The following is a 15,202-nucleotide window of genomic DNA, read 5'->3' as shown; positions in this document are numbered from 1 at the left end:
GGGTGGGGGGGGGAGCAGGGGGGAGCTGCCTGCCGCGCTTTCCAGGGACAAGCGGCTGGGAAGGCGTCCGTGGTCCCAGCCCAGCTGCGAGTCTGCGTCACCACTTCTGCTTGACCTCAGATGTCCCCCCCGACCCCCCACGAGGCTGGGAAGGCGTCCGTGGTCCCAGCCCGGCTGCGAGTCTGAGTCACCACTTCTGCTTGACCTTCCAGACTCTGCAGGATGTCCCCCCGACCCCCCACGAGAGAGTCACAAGGCCTAGGACAAAGGCCCAAACCTGGGCCGTGCGCGGAACCCTTGGATGAACCCATGTGCTCCCCATTCTTGGGCTGGAGCCCCAGAACTGTCTGCACCTCTCACATGGCAGACGCGGGGGCTATGCTCCCCGCGGTCCCTCCAGTGCAGACATCTGCCTCTGCACACACATGAGCATGTGCCTGTGGCCACGGTCACACCGTCAGAGGCCAGCCCCACAGGCCCCGCTCTCTCCTGGGGAGCCCCCAGCACGTACCAGGTACAGGTACTTGCAGGTCTCGCTGAGGAAGAAGCTCTCCATCCGGTCCTCCTTGGACTTGTCGATGACGTGGTGCAGCGTGGCGTACCCACACCTGCAAAACAGCCGCCAGCCCTGCTGCTCCCTCGGGTGCGCGCTCACCAAGCAGCGCGAGTCTAGTCACGGAACCACCAGCCCCTCAGCACATGCCCACGGCAAACAGGTTCCGCCCGGTGCCAGCGCTGCCCGCCTTAGCCGAGCCCGTCTGCATTCATTTAAAAATGGATTTGGCGGCTGAATCGCCAGGTGAGTGGGGGCAGCGGGGCGGGTGCTGGCAGGTGTGCCGAGCATGCGTGACATCGAGAAGTGGCTGGGACGAATGCAGGACTGATTAACATTTTCATCCTAATATTTATAGAACCGATGTATCATTTGGAAAGTCTAAGGCAGGAATTTATAAAAAATACTCAGGACCACTGCTAGGTAAAAAAGCGGGTCACAAAATGGAAATAGCTTTTTTTACATAATACATACATACACACACGTTACACATGAATACATAAAGACGATGAGCACACAGGCTTAAAGACTGTGCTCCGCTCTGCACGTGGGCACTCCAGGGAGAGTAACAGTGTATGTTTTACGTGTGAAATAGGGGAAAGAGTTACTTAAAAAGAATACAGTCTGCCAGCGCCTCACGGACAAGAACAGTGAAGAAATAGAAAGCCACCCCCTAGAATGGACAGGTGCTGACAGAAAGGAAACAACTTCCCCACAAAATCAAGAGCAGTGACCCGCCCTCTACGTGAACCTGCGCCAGAACCTGTTCCCGATTCCGACAGGAGCGGGGAGCTGGGAAACTCACTTGACTTTCGTGTACTTCTCCAGACTCTGCAGGATGTCCATGCCCACGTGGAGGTAGAAGGGGTTCTTGGTCGCCTGGAGAGGAGAGAGCGTGAGCCAGCGGCCCAGGACGTGGGCGTGCCACGGCGGCATCACGGCAGTGTCGCGGCTGCCGGTGTCAGAGGAGAGAGCGTGAGCCAGCGGCCCAGGACGTGGGCATGCCACGGCGCTGCTGGTGTCTGGTGATGAGTCACGGCCAGAGGCGGGCGCAGGGCCTGGCCCCTGAGGGTCACAGCGTCCAGGGCTAAGTGTCAGCTCATGTCGGCCCCACGGCCTGGCTAAGGGGGAGACAGCCGCTCTGGGCAGGGCCGCTCCCCGCCCGCCTTCCTGAGCCACATGCCCGGCCTCGCTCCAGCGCCATCTCTGAGAGCAAGCCAGTGTCCAGCTGCCGCAGAACTCTCCAGAAGCCAGTGCCTCGGGCACAGGGAGCAGGAGCTCGTCCAGTCCTCACAGCCTCGTGAGGTCCCCCACGGAGGCTGCTCTCGGCCCTCCAACTGCCCCAGCTCAGCCCGAGAAGGCCCCTCAGGGAAGGGTTCGCTGGGAAGGTGAGACTTCCCCTCGAGTGGTTCCACAGTTGGGGGTCATCTTTTTTTTTTATCCTCATCTGAGAATAGTTTTCTTTTTGTTTTTTTAATTTTTTTTTATAGAGAGTGAAGGGAGGGAGGGGAAGAGAGAGAGAGAGAGAGAGAGAGAGAGAGAAGCACCGACATGAGAGACACATGGACTGGTTGTCTCCCTCCCACTCCTGCCCTGACCAGGCCGGGGATTGAACCTGCAAGCCGTCCCCGCCCTGTGGAACCACGAGTGACCTTGACAGTAGACACCTGGACAGGTCACTGTCAGAACGGCAGGAAACAAGAGAGCCCACACCAACCAGCAGGGGTTCCCCGAGAACCAGGCCCCCAGGCGCCCCGGCTGCGGCGGGACCAGACCGCACCTGGTAGAGGAGGTAGGTGGACTCCACCAGCTCTGGCCGCAGCGGGTAGAAGAAGACGTCGGGGGCCTGCAGCTGCCAGTTGTACCGCTCGGGGAGCGCCCCGTAGCGCTTCCAGATGGCGTAGTAGAAGGCGTGCAGGCAGATGGCATCTTCCACGTCTCCTATCAGGACCTGCGGAGGCACCGGCCGCCGGGCTAGGACGCTGGCCCACGGCTCTGGCTTTCCCTCCCCCACCCATACCCACCCTGGGCTGGAGACAACCCCAAAGTAGCACCCAGAGCAGGAGAGGCCTCCCTCGGGGCATCAGTGCCAGGAGGACGGGCACGGCACCGGCCAGGGCTTCGCTGTGATCACGGACAAGACAGCCGAGGGGCCACCCAAACACGACACTGGGCCACTTTTCGGGCACGGCTTCCCGCTTATCTGTGGCTCCAACATTTTGGAACTAACTCCACCAACAGAAAGAACCACCGAGATACGTCCTGCCATTGCCCTCCTGAATCCGAAGGAGCCGGGGAGCCCGCGGCCGAAGGAAGGAGGACCAGCGCCCCCACGTGCGTGTCAGGGAGGGCGGCGGTACCTGCAGCCCCGGGAAGAAGGCCTGCAGCGAGTCCATCCACGTGTTCATCAGCCGCCCGCTGAACATGTCCACGTTGACGTACAGCGGGGGGTCCCCTTCGCCCTCGTTGCAGGCTTCCCGGCTGCGGCGAGCAGAGGGCAGGGTGAGAGAGGACGGTGACAGGCGGCCCATCCCCCTGCGGCCCGAGTTCCACTTCAATGGCGTCGGCAAGAACCTTCCTCCTACCGCCCCCCACCCCCCCTTTTTTTAGAATTTTATTTATCTCACCTTTTCCTGGCCAACTCAATGGCTTTGGTCATTTGTACAAAAATTCTAAAAACTGGCTTTCAGCCCTAGCCGGTTTGGCCCAGTGGGTAGAGTGTTGGCCTGCGGACTGAAAGGTCCCAGGTTCAATTCTGGTCAAGGGCACATGCCCTGGTTGCGGGGGTTTGATCCCCAGTAGGGGGCAGGCAGGAGGCAGACAATCAGTGATTCTCTCTCATCATTGATGTTTCTCTTTCTCTCTCCTTCACCCTTCCTCTCTGAAATCAATAAAAATATATTTTTAAAAAAGTCATCAAATACATCCTACCCCTCTTTAAGGCTCTGCCTCTCCCTCGATACTAGCGCCTCACAGGTAACACCTGAATGAGCATGAAGTCGGAACTCGGCCGCGGAGCAGCCCGGCTCACAGCCTCTGCAGGAAGCACTGGGACATGCAGCGTAAGGACAGGCCACGCAGGGCACGGGGCGTACAGCAGTTCTGCATGGGTGTGACCTGCGTGGGAGGCCTGGCTACTTCTGCATAAACAGCGTCTCTCCCCTGGTCAGGCCCCACGCCCCGGGCTGCAGGCACACACCCAAGCCAGCTGCCCAAGGGCTGGCTCCTCAGTTCCGTTTGGGGCTTTAAAAAGTAAAAACGGTGCCCGGCCGGTGCGGCTCAGTGGGTTGGAGCATCGTTCCATGTACCGGAAGGTTGAGGGTTCGATTCCCAGTTGGGGCACATGCAAGAGGCAACGGATGGATGTACCTCTCTCACATCAATGTTTCTCTCCCTCCCTCCCTCTCTAAAAATCAATAAAAACTGCTCCCTCCCCAAAAAAGTGAAAGTGGCTGAGCTCCAGCCAAACAGTCTGTTGGCGGGACAGCACTCGCGGTGGCTCCCACGGCAGCCACTGTGGGGACGGGTCCAGGCGGGCGCCCTGAGCGAGAGACATCAGTGATGTCAGGGGAGAGGCCAGCAGCCGCCACCTGGATGCACTGCTGAGAGGCAGCAGAGGAGGCAGGTTTAGCCCGGCAGCGGGAGGGCTGTGGCCACGCCCTGGCTCTCAGCAGGCGCAAGGCCAACCCTAGCAACTCTCTGGCAAGTAAAGGGTCCAGTGACTCGGCAACCGCCTTGCACGACAGACAGCCGTCTCCTGAGAGCCGTGAGGCGCAGGCTGTGGCACTCGTGGCAGCCAGGCTCCGACGGTCCCGGCCCTGCCTCCGAGCCGCCCTGGGTGGCCCTTCCCACTGCCCGGCCGGCTGTGTGATCAGACGCAGGCAGTGCCAGTCTGTCACTGAGATTAGGTCACGAAAGCACATGGTCTCTCTCTCTGAGGGAAGCTGCCAGGAGCCGCTTACAAGAGGCCCGAGTTGCCGAGACCTCCAGCCGACAGTCAGCGGCTCTGGCCACCGTGTGCACCTGGAAGGGGACTGTCCAGCTCGACCGGCCTCGACAAGGCGCAGAGGCCAACGGGGCCTGGGGATTTGCACTGGGATGGGGCAGCGGGCGTGGCGCCCAGGCAGCGGGCGCGGCGTGGACGTACCCCCTGCGCAGGTAGCTCTGGATGCTGTGGTAGGCAGCGTTGAACATGTCCAGGTCCTCCTTCTCCCCGAAGAGGATGTAGGACTTGAGGAGGTACTCGTAGAAGGAGTCCAGCCCCGCGCCCAGGCCGCTCTGCTTGCCCACCCAGTGGCCCGTCTGAATGTTGACGACGTTGCCTGTGGAAACGAACGGAGTGGGTCAGGCTCCCGCTGTTGGGGGCAGACCCTCCGGGGCCCCTGCACCGAGCACCCCCGGCAGGAGCTGGGCCCTCAAACTGTCCTCAGTCCCAAGGCAGCTCGGCCGCAGGAGCCTGACCGCTGATGCCAACATGGCGGAAACGGTGTTATTTGCTTTTCCCATCGAACCTCACAACCGTCCTCTAAGCAAAGTCCCAGGAGGACACTGGGCGGGGCAGACACCGAGGGCCGATCGCCGAGTGGTCACTTTTCAGATTCAATGGTACAAGCGGAGGAGAGGAGGGAGCCCCAGAGAAGAGGGAGGGTCGGGGCCCAGGTGCGCAGCCCCATGGCTGAGAAGGGGAGGGACGGGGCCCAGGTGCACAGCCCCATGGCTGGAGAAGGGGGGTGCACAGCCCCATGGCTGAGAAGGGGAGGGTCGGGGCCCAGGTGCACAGCCCCATGGCTGAGAAGGGGAGGGTCGGGGCCCAGGTGCACAGCCCCATGGCTGAGAAGGGGAGGGTCGGGGCCCAGGTGCACAGCCCCATGGCTGAGAAGGGGAGGGTCGGGGCCCAGGTGCACAGCCCCATGGCTGAGAAGGGGAGGGTCGGGGCCCAGGTGCACAGCCCCATGGCTGAGAAGGGGAGGGTCGGGGCCCAGGTGCACAGCCCCATGGCTGAGAAGGGGAGGGTCGGGGCCCAGGTGCGCAGCCCCATGGCTGGAGAAGGGGAGGGTCGGGGCCCAGGTGCGCAGCCCCATGGCTGAGAAGGCGCACACACCTAGCAGCCCCGTGCCGCTGCTCCGGAGGCTCCACAGGGCCTTCACCGCGCGGCGGGCCACCCACTCGAACGTGGAGTCCCCCAGCAGCCGGCTCAGCATCCCGAACTCCACCAGCAGGGACCCGGCGCCGGCCGTGCAGGTCTCGTTATTGCTGTCGGGGGGGACGCCCGTCTTCAGGTTCACCTGCGGATGGGAAGAGACAGAGGTTCGTGGTGCCCAGGCGACATCGCTCAGTGGTTGAGCGTCGACCTATGAACCAAGAGGTCACAGTTCGATTCCTGGTCAGGGCACATGCCCGGGTTTCAGGCTCAATTCCTGGTGTGGGGAGTGCGGCACATGCCTGGGTTGCAGGCTCGATTCCTGGTGTGGGGAGTAAGGGGGCAGCCGGCCGGTGATTCTCTCTCATCATTGATGTTTCTGTCTCTCTCCCTCTCCCTTCCTCTCTGAAATCAATAAAAGTCTTTAAAAAAAAAGGGGGGGGGCGTTGCGGCAAAACTCAAGGAACCCGCAGGGCCAGCAGGCGAGGCCCCGCCCCTAGACTGAATTACGGTGAGTCAGCTCGCTGCCTCCGCCTCCTGCCTGGCCGGGATCAGCTCCGGATCAGCAAAGACACAAAGGAGAGGCCGGTGCGGGAGACGAGGCCGCTGTGCAGTCACTTACTGGTCTGCGGGAGCTCTCGGGGCTCACTCCTGCTCAGACTGGGGAGAAAGGAGGCAGCGAGGCGGGACAGACCGCTCCGTCACCGTGGCGCCGGGGCCTGGCCACTCCCTGCCGGGGGCCCAAGCGGCTGACTCAAGTCCCAGGGGAGTCGTGGGCTCGGGGAATCAGACCCGCAGGGGTGGACTCTCACTCCAGGTCTTGCATTTAAACCAGCAGCAAATGTGCTATCTGTGCAGGCTTCACGGGGAAGCAACCGTGGGGAGCGGTCACATGACAGTCACCAGCTCCTACAGCAGCCACGGGAGGGTCTCGGGGAGACGGACCCCAGGGGAAATGAAGGCACACCCCACACGGCTTGCAGCCGGGGGTATAAACCCCACCCGTGGAGGGACAATGCTGAGCCAGGAACATAGCTCCGTCCTGGGGAGGAGGATTACGGCAGGTATGTGCTGTACGCCAGCACACATAGGTGCTCAGTAAGTGCCAGAAGAATGGAAAACGTCTACATCGTATTTAGGGCCGATTCTCTCAAAGACACAGCTGTCCCTTGTATATCAGCCCCTTTCCTCCCCCCAGATACGTTGCTAACAGAGATTTTCATTCAGGGAGACGGCGGGAGCCGGCCAGCCTACCCGGGGATAGGGAATCCCCGTCTTGGTGTTTTCAAAGGCCGGCAGGAGCCGCACGGCCAGGTCGTGCGCCATGTGCAGCAGCTCGTTGTCATAGTCCTTGATGGTCATGTCGCCGAAGGGCTGCTTGGAGTCCGTGATTATCCGGTGGGCGGACAGGAGGCTGCCCAGGACCCTGGTGACAGGAGGGACACAGAAACGGCAGCATCACGTTGGCTGTGAACACGCACAACCCCGTTCGAGAGACAGAGCCTGCAACCTGCCTGGGCTCGGGCGGGCGGACTCGGGCCTCCCGAGGTTCTTCCCAGCCGATAAGAACCGCCTGCTCCTCGTTCACCCACTTTTACTGAAAGGGAGTAACGGGGCCTTCATCTGGGGGTCCCGGGGATGAGGCCACGGGAAGTAACGCCGAGGTCTGTCATCCCACCGCCTCAGCCGGGGGCAGGGCGCGATCGAATGGCTCTCAGCCAACGTGACCTTTATGCTAAGACATCACACTGGCTCCCCTCACTGGGGGGAACACGTGGCTCCTAAGAAACAGAACCGGCAACACAACACAGACGAAATCTTTTGCTCGGGCCGCCGAGCAATGATGAATTATTCTCCAACCCGTCCAAGGAGGCGAGGAAGGAGGAGACCTGCTCCCAGGGGGAGGCCCCAGGTAAGCGCTGTGTCCCCTCCAGGGATCTGAAGTGGACTGTGACTTTTTTTCAGAATGAACGCTTTCACAATTTTAATGTGACCTCTGGAATATTATGCAGTAATACAATTTCAAAAAGTTTAAATGAGCCTGGCCGGCGTGGCTCAGTGGTTGAGCATGGACCTAGGAACCAGGAGGTCACAGTTCGATTCCCTGTCAGGGCACAGGCCCGGGTTGTGGGCTCCATCCCCAGCCAGGGGCGTGCAGGAGGCAGCCGATCAGTGATTCTCTCTCATCATTGATGTTTCCATCTCTCTCTCCCTCTCCCTTCCTCTCTGAAATCAATAAAAATATATTTTTAAAAAAAGTTTAAACGACATAGAAAAATAGTCATAATATATCGAGCTAAACAGGCAAGATACAAAACTGGGTGCAGAACACGCGCCACCGTGTTAGTGACACAAACGCAAGGAGGAGCCACACCCAGACGGTCAGCAGGGCTCCTCCCTCCGTGGTGGCAGCGGAGATGGGGCGCTCATTTCCTTCAGAAATTCCCAGGGGTTTCCCAGGACACCGCCAGGGAAGGAAGCAAGCCCAGACCCGCCTGAGAGGGACTCCCCTCACACCTCCGTCAAAGCCTGTGTCTTTCTGGTCAGTCCAAAATGCAGTTACACGCGGCCTCCGTGGCCTCTGCCCCGATCTCGCGGCGGGAGGACCTCTCGGGAGTGATTCTCTCCCACACAGAGGCAGCCCGCCGGCATTTCACCTGCTGTCTTACCTGATGGTGGCCTCGAAGACTTGCACAGTGGAATCTTTGTCAAATGACACGGTGTTGATCACCAACTTGACCGCCTTCTGGAACTCAGATGAATTTCCCATGATCTGTAACAGAGGGGGCGGGGCTGAAGGACCCAGGGGCGGGGCCACACCCTCCCCCGCTGCACCTGGTGAAACCCAGTGAGCTCTGGGGCATCTCCGAGGACACCTGGCCAGCCCCGGCCTCCAACTCAGCAATCACGTCTGCAAAGGTAACACTGAGCATCGTTCCTCGGACGCCATCAGCCCCTCCCTCCCCCTTCCCCTCACTCAGGTATCAGAGTTCCCGAATCCTGGGAACAAGGAAACACCCACCCCCAAACGGAAGAAACGAAACTGCGACCTTCCCTCTTGCTCCTCAAACACACGGACAGCTCGGAGCTGGGAGCCCGGCACCCAAACACCCGGAAACGACGGTGGCTTGCGACACGGTTGTTTACGTGCGCGGAGAAATACAAGTGTTATCTTTTGGAGCAAAGCACAAGTCCAGTGACATTCAAAACAAACAAAACACAAGAGACAATCAGCTCGGTCCCTTTAAAAACATACCCTAGCCCGGCCGGTGTGGCTCAGTGGATAGAGCGTCAGCCTGCAGACTCAAGGGTCGCAGGTTCGATTCCGGTCAGGGGCATGTGCCTTGGTTGTGGGCACATCCCCGGTGGGGAGTGTGCAGGAGGCAGCTGATCGATGTTTCTCTCTCATCGATGTTTCTAACTCTCGGTCCCTCTCCCTTTCTCTCTGTAAAAAATAAAATAAAATATATTTTAAAAATAAATAAATAAATAAAAACATACCCTAGCCCGGCCGGTGTGGCTCAGTGGTTGAGCTCCATCCATGAACCAAGAGGTCGCTTTTGATTCCTGGTCAGGGCACATGCCCGGGTGGGGGCTCGATCCCCAGTAGGGGGCGTGCGGGAGGCAGCCAGTCGATGTTTCTCTGTCAATGATGTTTCTATCTCTCTCTCCCTCTCCCTTCCCCTTTCTCTATAATCAATAAAAACATATTTTTAAAAAGGCCTCGAACCCCGATCCCTATTGGATGAGTGGGCATGACGTCACACCAAGCTGCTCTCTCCGTGCGAAGTGCAAACTGGGCACAAAACTTTTTAGATTAATCAGAAATGAAATGCCTTCATGCTGTTCAAAAGTTTACGACAGCCCTCGCTGGTTTGGCTCAGTGGATAGAGCAGACTGAAGGGTCCCCCTAGGGTTTGATTCTAGTCAAGGGGACATGCCCAGGTTTCGGGCTTGATCCCCGGTAGGGGGCGTGCAGGAGGCAGCTGATCAATGATTCTCTCATCACTGATGTCTCTCTCTCTCTCCCTTTCTCTCTGAAATCAATAAAAATATATTTTAAAAATGTTTATGACAATCCTGGAACTGTGATGACATCGTAAGGACACACACACAAAAAACAAGGAAACACAAACCGTCTCTGAGACACATTTTTCAGGTGCCTGATTCCCGAACATTCCCCGGTCTGCGGGCCTCTGCCCCTCGCTGTCCCCTCCCTGCCACAGGCAGAGCGCGTACAGGCGGCTTGGCTCTGGGCTGCATGCTCTTTCTTTGTAAAAGATGGCGCCATTGCGCTGCGGCTGCCTTCGGCCGGCCCGGCCAGGAGATCCTGTCTCCCAGGGCCCAGCTGCACACCTGTGGGAGCCTCTCTGACATGTTAGCAGAGAGGAAACCTCAACAGAAGCAAAAGCCCAGCAGAGGCCGGATGTTGTACAATGGAAACCACAGAGGCCTGCTTCCTTCCAGATGTTGGGCAGCACCTCTGTCTGTTGGCAGCTGCAGCTGCCGGTCTGATCTCAGGTCAAGGGGAAGGTGAAGAAGTGGCGACGGTCACTGGCCACTGCAGTCAGATCAGCCAGCAGGTCCGAGGCCCTCTCTCCGGCTGGTCTGGACGGGGGAGGAAGACGGGTCCGGACTGCGGGACTTGTCAGCGCCTCTAAGATGCCGGCGTGCGCTATGGCTCCCAGCCCTGGGACAGACGTGCAGACTTCCGCAAGTTCCCTGGGGACAGACTTCTCCGTTCAAAGAGGATGCCCTTGGAGTCTGTGCTGGGAAAGGCTGGCGCAGCAGAAAGTCACTTTTGCACACACACTTGCTCTAGACGTGGAGAGTGCGGTGAATGACAAGGAGAAGGCCCTGAACGGCGGGGGGATGGAGGCACGCAGGGCGCGGGCGGGGCTTTCACAGCTGCGCAGGCGTCCTGGGACTTTGTTAAGCAACACTTGTGGCTGAGTCAGCCTGTTATCTTCGACAGGTCAGTCCTCCGAGGGCTGAACGGACTGGTCTGGGCACATGGGGTGGGCGATGGCGGACGAGGGAGTGGAGTCATAGATGCAGGAGGAGATCCTGGGAGACAAGTGCTTGGCAGCCCCAGCCGGGCAGCTCCACCCCGGCTCCCCCATTAGACGGGCCGTGGAATGCAAATGAGCTCTCCAGCTCCGGCCCGTGCTGGCACCTCTCCTTCGAGCAACGCGCTGGCCGGCGCTGATGCAAACCTCGCCAGCATTGCACAACTCACTCCCCACGCTTCACCCCCTCACAAGCTCAGACCACAGGAGGAGGTGCTAAGGGCAAAGGCTTGCTGGACACGCAGGGAGAGATCGGAGCCGTCCCCTGGGAGCCGCACCAGGTGGCAGAGGCTGGGAGGCCTGGCAATGAGCACCTGCCACAGAGCTCACGCCCCACCTGCCCTGCAGCCGGTCAAAGGCCTCCTGTTCCCGGTCAATGGGGGACACAGGTAGCACGAGGGGAGCCCGTGGGTCTGTCCAGAGCACGGGCAGCGAGGACAGGCCATGGCAGAGGCCTGGGCTCAGGGCCGCACAGGGTCAGGGACTGACCAACCCTCAGCTGGCGTCTTTTCCTCCTGAAACCTTCTTTTTCCTGCTGTGAAGGTTAGGTCACTATGGGCACTAACAAAATGCTCTTTTGACTCTTGGAGGCAATAAAATAGTGAGACACTGGGAGAAAAATAGGTCTCCCCCAAATCATCACATTTTCCCTCGTTTCACCTGCAATACTTTTCTTGCTCTGGGCGTCAAGGCCATGAAAAGAAAAAACAGGTAAGGCCTGGCTGGTGTGGCTCCGTGGCTGAGCACCAACCTATGAACCAGGAGGTCACGATTCAATTCCCGGTCAGGGCACACGCTCTGGTTGCACGCCCAGTAGGGGTCATGCAGGAGGCAGCCGATCCATGATTCTCTCTCATCATCGATGTTTCTATCTCTCTCTCCCTTCCTCTCTGAAATCAATACAAATATATTAAAAACAGAAACAACAGTTATGAAAGCTGGGAATGTATGGTGAGTATCAGGTTTCCTGGAATCCCCATCCTGGCGGGGAGCTAGGGGTAACACCCCAAAACCTCTTGATGAATTAAAAGCACAGCGAGGCCGGGTACTTACTGCCAGCGTGTCCAGCGCGTCCACGAGCGTCAGCGAGTAATTGCCCAGGACGTCATTGATGTTCAGGTTGGAGCTGAGAGAGAAACAAAGGCGCCTGTGTTACAGGAGAAAGAAGGGCAGTGAACCCAACACCCATCAGCCGCGAGACCTGCTGGCCACGCTCATGGACCCGGGACTATCAGGGCGGGTCAGTGCGGAGGCCTCGCTCCCTCACAGGCCGGCCCAGAACAGCCGCGCCGCTGACACTATGGAGGAGGGAGACCCCAGCGGGAGTCAGGGACGGCGCCCAGGCACCTGCCGTCTCGGGTGCCGTTTCATGGCCGTAAGCGCTCTCTCCGTTCAGCTTCAAGCAGCTCTGGCTTGAGATCCTTAGGAGCAGAGAGGGGAGCCCTGCCCGATGCCTGCCCGCAGCCTCTAGCTGGGAAGTCCGCCCCCCCAGCCGGCCACACCCAGAGAGGAGCGACCCCCCAGCGCAGTCTCAGCATCTCAGCGTCCTGGGTTCGGGGAACACACAAACTTCATGCCGTGCTTCACCCACACTCACCCCAAAGCCCATCGCCTCTGGAGGCTGAGAATGGCTGTGGCACGACCAGGGCAGGAGCTGCGTCACTTGTGCAGCACACCCCTGCCCCCCTCAACACCGCTCCCCTTTCTGTTTTATTTTATTTTTTTAAATATTTTTATTGACTTCAGAGAGGAAGGGAGAGGGAGAGACAGAGAGAGAGAGAAACATCGATGATGAGAGAGTCACTGATCAGCTGCCTCATGCACGCCCCCTACTGGGGACTAAGCCCACAACCCGGGCATGTGCCCTGACCAGGAATCGAACCCTGACCTCCTGGTTCCTAGGTCGATGCTCAGCCATGGAGCCACGCCCGCTCCCCTTTCTGAAACCACCTGGAGACCCAGCGTCAGGGCTGCAGGGAGGGTGAGGCCGCTGGGCAGGAGGGCAGTTCTGCATAACAGGCTCTGGCAGGGACAGCAGTGCGTGCGCCCGGAGGGCAGGGAGGGGGAAACAGCGCTGTCTCAGGGCAGCTGGACAAGGTCTGGGCTCAGGGATTCTCTGTCCCATCCCCCCAACCCAGAGAGGAACCACAGAAGTTCGAAAAGATGGAATCCAGGGGGGAAACCGGCGACTGTTTGTTTTTTTTTTTAAAATATATTTTATTGATTTTTTACAGAGAGGAAGGGAGAGGGATAGAGAGCTAGAAACATTGACCAGCTGCCTCCTGCACACCCCCTACTGGGGATGTGCCCGCAACCAAGGTACATGCCCTTGACCGGAATCGAACCTGGGACCTTTCAGTCCGCAGGCTGATGCTCTATCCACTGAGCCAAACTGGTTAGGGCATCGGCGACTGTTTAAGGACCAGAGTGAGAGCCCAGTCTCGTCGTCACTGGTGTCCTGGCGTCTCCCATCAACCCCAGACCACGTTCCCTCCTCCTGGGACACGCGATGGGGCTGACCGGAAGCAGGAGGCCGCTCACCACGCCCTCTGGTCTCAAGCCCCCGCTGCTGTGCTTGACCTGTTCTGCCACTTAACCTGGGACAGACCGCACAGCAAGGCTTCAGGCCCATGTCTTATCTCGATCTACCTTCTTCCTTATCTATTGAAATCCTCACCCAAAGACATGTTTCCATTGATTTGAGAGAGAAAGGGAGAGAGAGATGGTTGCCTCCTGTACAAACCCCAACAGGGGATCGAACCTGTAACCTAGGTATGTGCCCTGACTGGGAATCGAACCCTCAACCTTTTGGTGCACAGGACGATGCTCCCACCACCTGAGCCGCCCGGCCAGGGCTGGGTCTGTTGTTAAAAACGAGCTTGTGCAGAAGGCTGTCTAGGCACAGGGCCATCTCGTCCCTCACAAGCCACGAACCAGGCGCCACACGGCCGAGGGACGCTGCTGCCTGCTCCCGCTGCGTCCACGCTCTCTGTGAACGTCCAGGATCGCAGACGGGAGCCGGGGTTACAGCAAGCCCCTCGAGGGCATGCCTCCGAGAGGCACACGTGTGCAAAGGTGGAGGTCAAGGCAGGCAGGGACATGCTCAGGTGCAGCCTGCCGACCCAGACTGTTGGGCGTCGATGCTGAGCCACACGGCTCTGCTGCTCGGAAACCGAGAGGCCTCCAGCCACCCACCCCCTCAGAAATGGTCCCTCTCCCCTTGGCATCCAGCTAGCGAGTCCTACGGACCTCCCTGGCCACCCGCGCAGCGTGGAAGGCCCTCCCATGCCCATCACTGCCCACCGCCCCAGGTCTTACTGTGCCTTTCCTCCCAGGCTACAACTAAAACCGGCCCAGTTTTATTTTATTTTTTATTGATTTCAGAGATGAAGGGAGAGGGAGAGAGAGAGAGAAACATCAATGATGAGAGAGAATCATTGATTGGCTGCCTCCTGCACGCCCCCCACTGGGGATCGAGCCCGCAACCTGGGCATGTGCCCTTGACCGGAATCAAACCTGGGACCCTTCAGTCTGCAGGCCGACGCTCTATCCACTGAGCCACACCAGCAAGGGCCGGACCCAGTTTTAAAATACTTTTGGATCCAATGTCCAAGCTGTCACTACAATGAACAATAACACGTTGTTACAGTGCAAACACGTGCTCGCAATGACCGGGGTGGTCCCTTCTCGCCACTCAGTCCACTCAGAGATCTAAGGCGTTTGTTCAAACTTTTACTTCTTTTCTATCGAATTGCTGTCCACGAGAAAACCAAGATGGCGGCATAGGTAAACACCGGAAATTGCTGCCTTGCACAACCACTTCAAAAATACAACTAATGGTATAGTGGTGAGCATAGCTGCCTTCCAAAAATACAACTAAAAGATAAAACAGGCATCATCCAGAACCACAGGAAGGCTGGCTGAGTGGAAATTCTACAACTAGAAGGAAAGAGAAAAGCATACCGAGACTCAGAGGAGGTGCAGTGTCTAAGTAAAGTGCAGAGGTACGGAGGCACTGGTTGCTGAGGACACGGTTTGTCTTTTTCAATCGGGAGGGAGTCTCAAGCTCCCGACTGCTCTGAACTCCAGTTCCGGGCGAGTCTCTGGGGACCCAGACTCATTCGGGGAGAGGCTAGACTGTCTGGCAGCGGTCGGACCTCGAGGGCGGCTTTCTCTCAGAGGTGCTTGCAGCGATTACTGGGACACTGAGAAGTGGGGCCTCTTAGGGCAGGACTGAGGAGCAGCCATAGCTGCTTGCTCCGCCCTGTTGATCCCCTGGGACCCCGCCCCACCCAAGCTGTGCGCCGGCTTTTGCATATGAAAGGCCTGGCCCTTTACAATCTGAAAATTACCTAACCAACCGCAGCTGGTCCAAGGCCCCACAGCAGCTTGCATTCCTTCACAGCTGAGCTCCTGCTGGGTAGCCTCAGGCAGAGGCTA

General features: G+C 58.8%; 1 protein-coding gene across 1 annotated transcript in view; it reads right to left on the bottom strand.

Moving 5' to 3' along the window:
- EDEM1 (ER degradation enhancer, mannosidase alpha-like 1) overlaps positions 1-15,202 on the bottom strand; it is a gene marked incomplete at its 5' end in the record, with an annotated part of 22,949 nt that overhangs the window by 2,062 nt on the left and 5,685 nt on the right. Inside the window, 9 exons of the mRNA XM_005881922.2 lie at positions 512-608; positions 1,359-1,432; positions 2,334-2,504; positions 2,914-3,034; positions 4,701-4,875; positions 5,655-5,838; positions 6,948-7,119; positions 8,363-8,466; positions 11,816-11,888. Coding sequence (XP_005881984.1) covers positions 512-608; positions 1,359-1,432; positions 2,334-2,504; positions 2,914-3,034; positions 4,701-4,875; positions 5,655-5,838; positions 6,948-7,119; positions 8,363-8,466; positions 11,816-11,888 — 1,171 coding nt within the window. The remainder of the gene's footprint in view (positions 1-511; positions 609-1,358; positions 1,433-2,333; positions 2,505-2,913; positions 3,035-4,700; positions 4,876-5,654; positions 5,839-6,947; positions 7,120-8,362; positions 8,467-11,815; positions 11,889-15,202) is intronic.

This window comes from Myotis brandtii, unplaced genomic scaffold, assembly GCF_000412655.1.
Source record: "Myotis brandtii unplaced genomic scaffold, ASM41265v1 scaffold693, whole genome shotgun sequence".
In the NCBI taxonomy this organism is placed as follows: Eukaryota; Metazoa; Chordata; class Mammalia; order Chiroptera; family Vespertilionidae; genus Myotis; species Myotis brandtii.
Note: the sequence above shows the minus strand (reverse complement) of the source record. Positions and strands in the feature narration are given on the sequence as shown.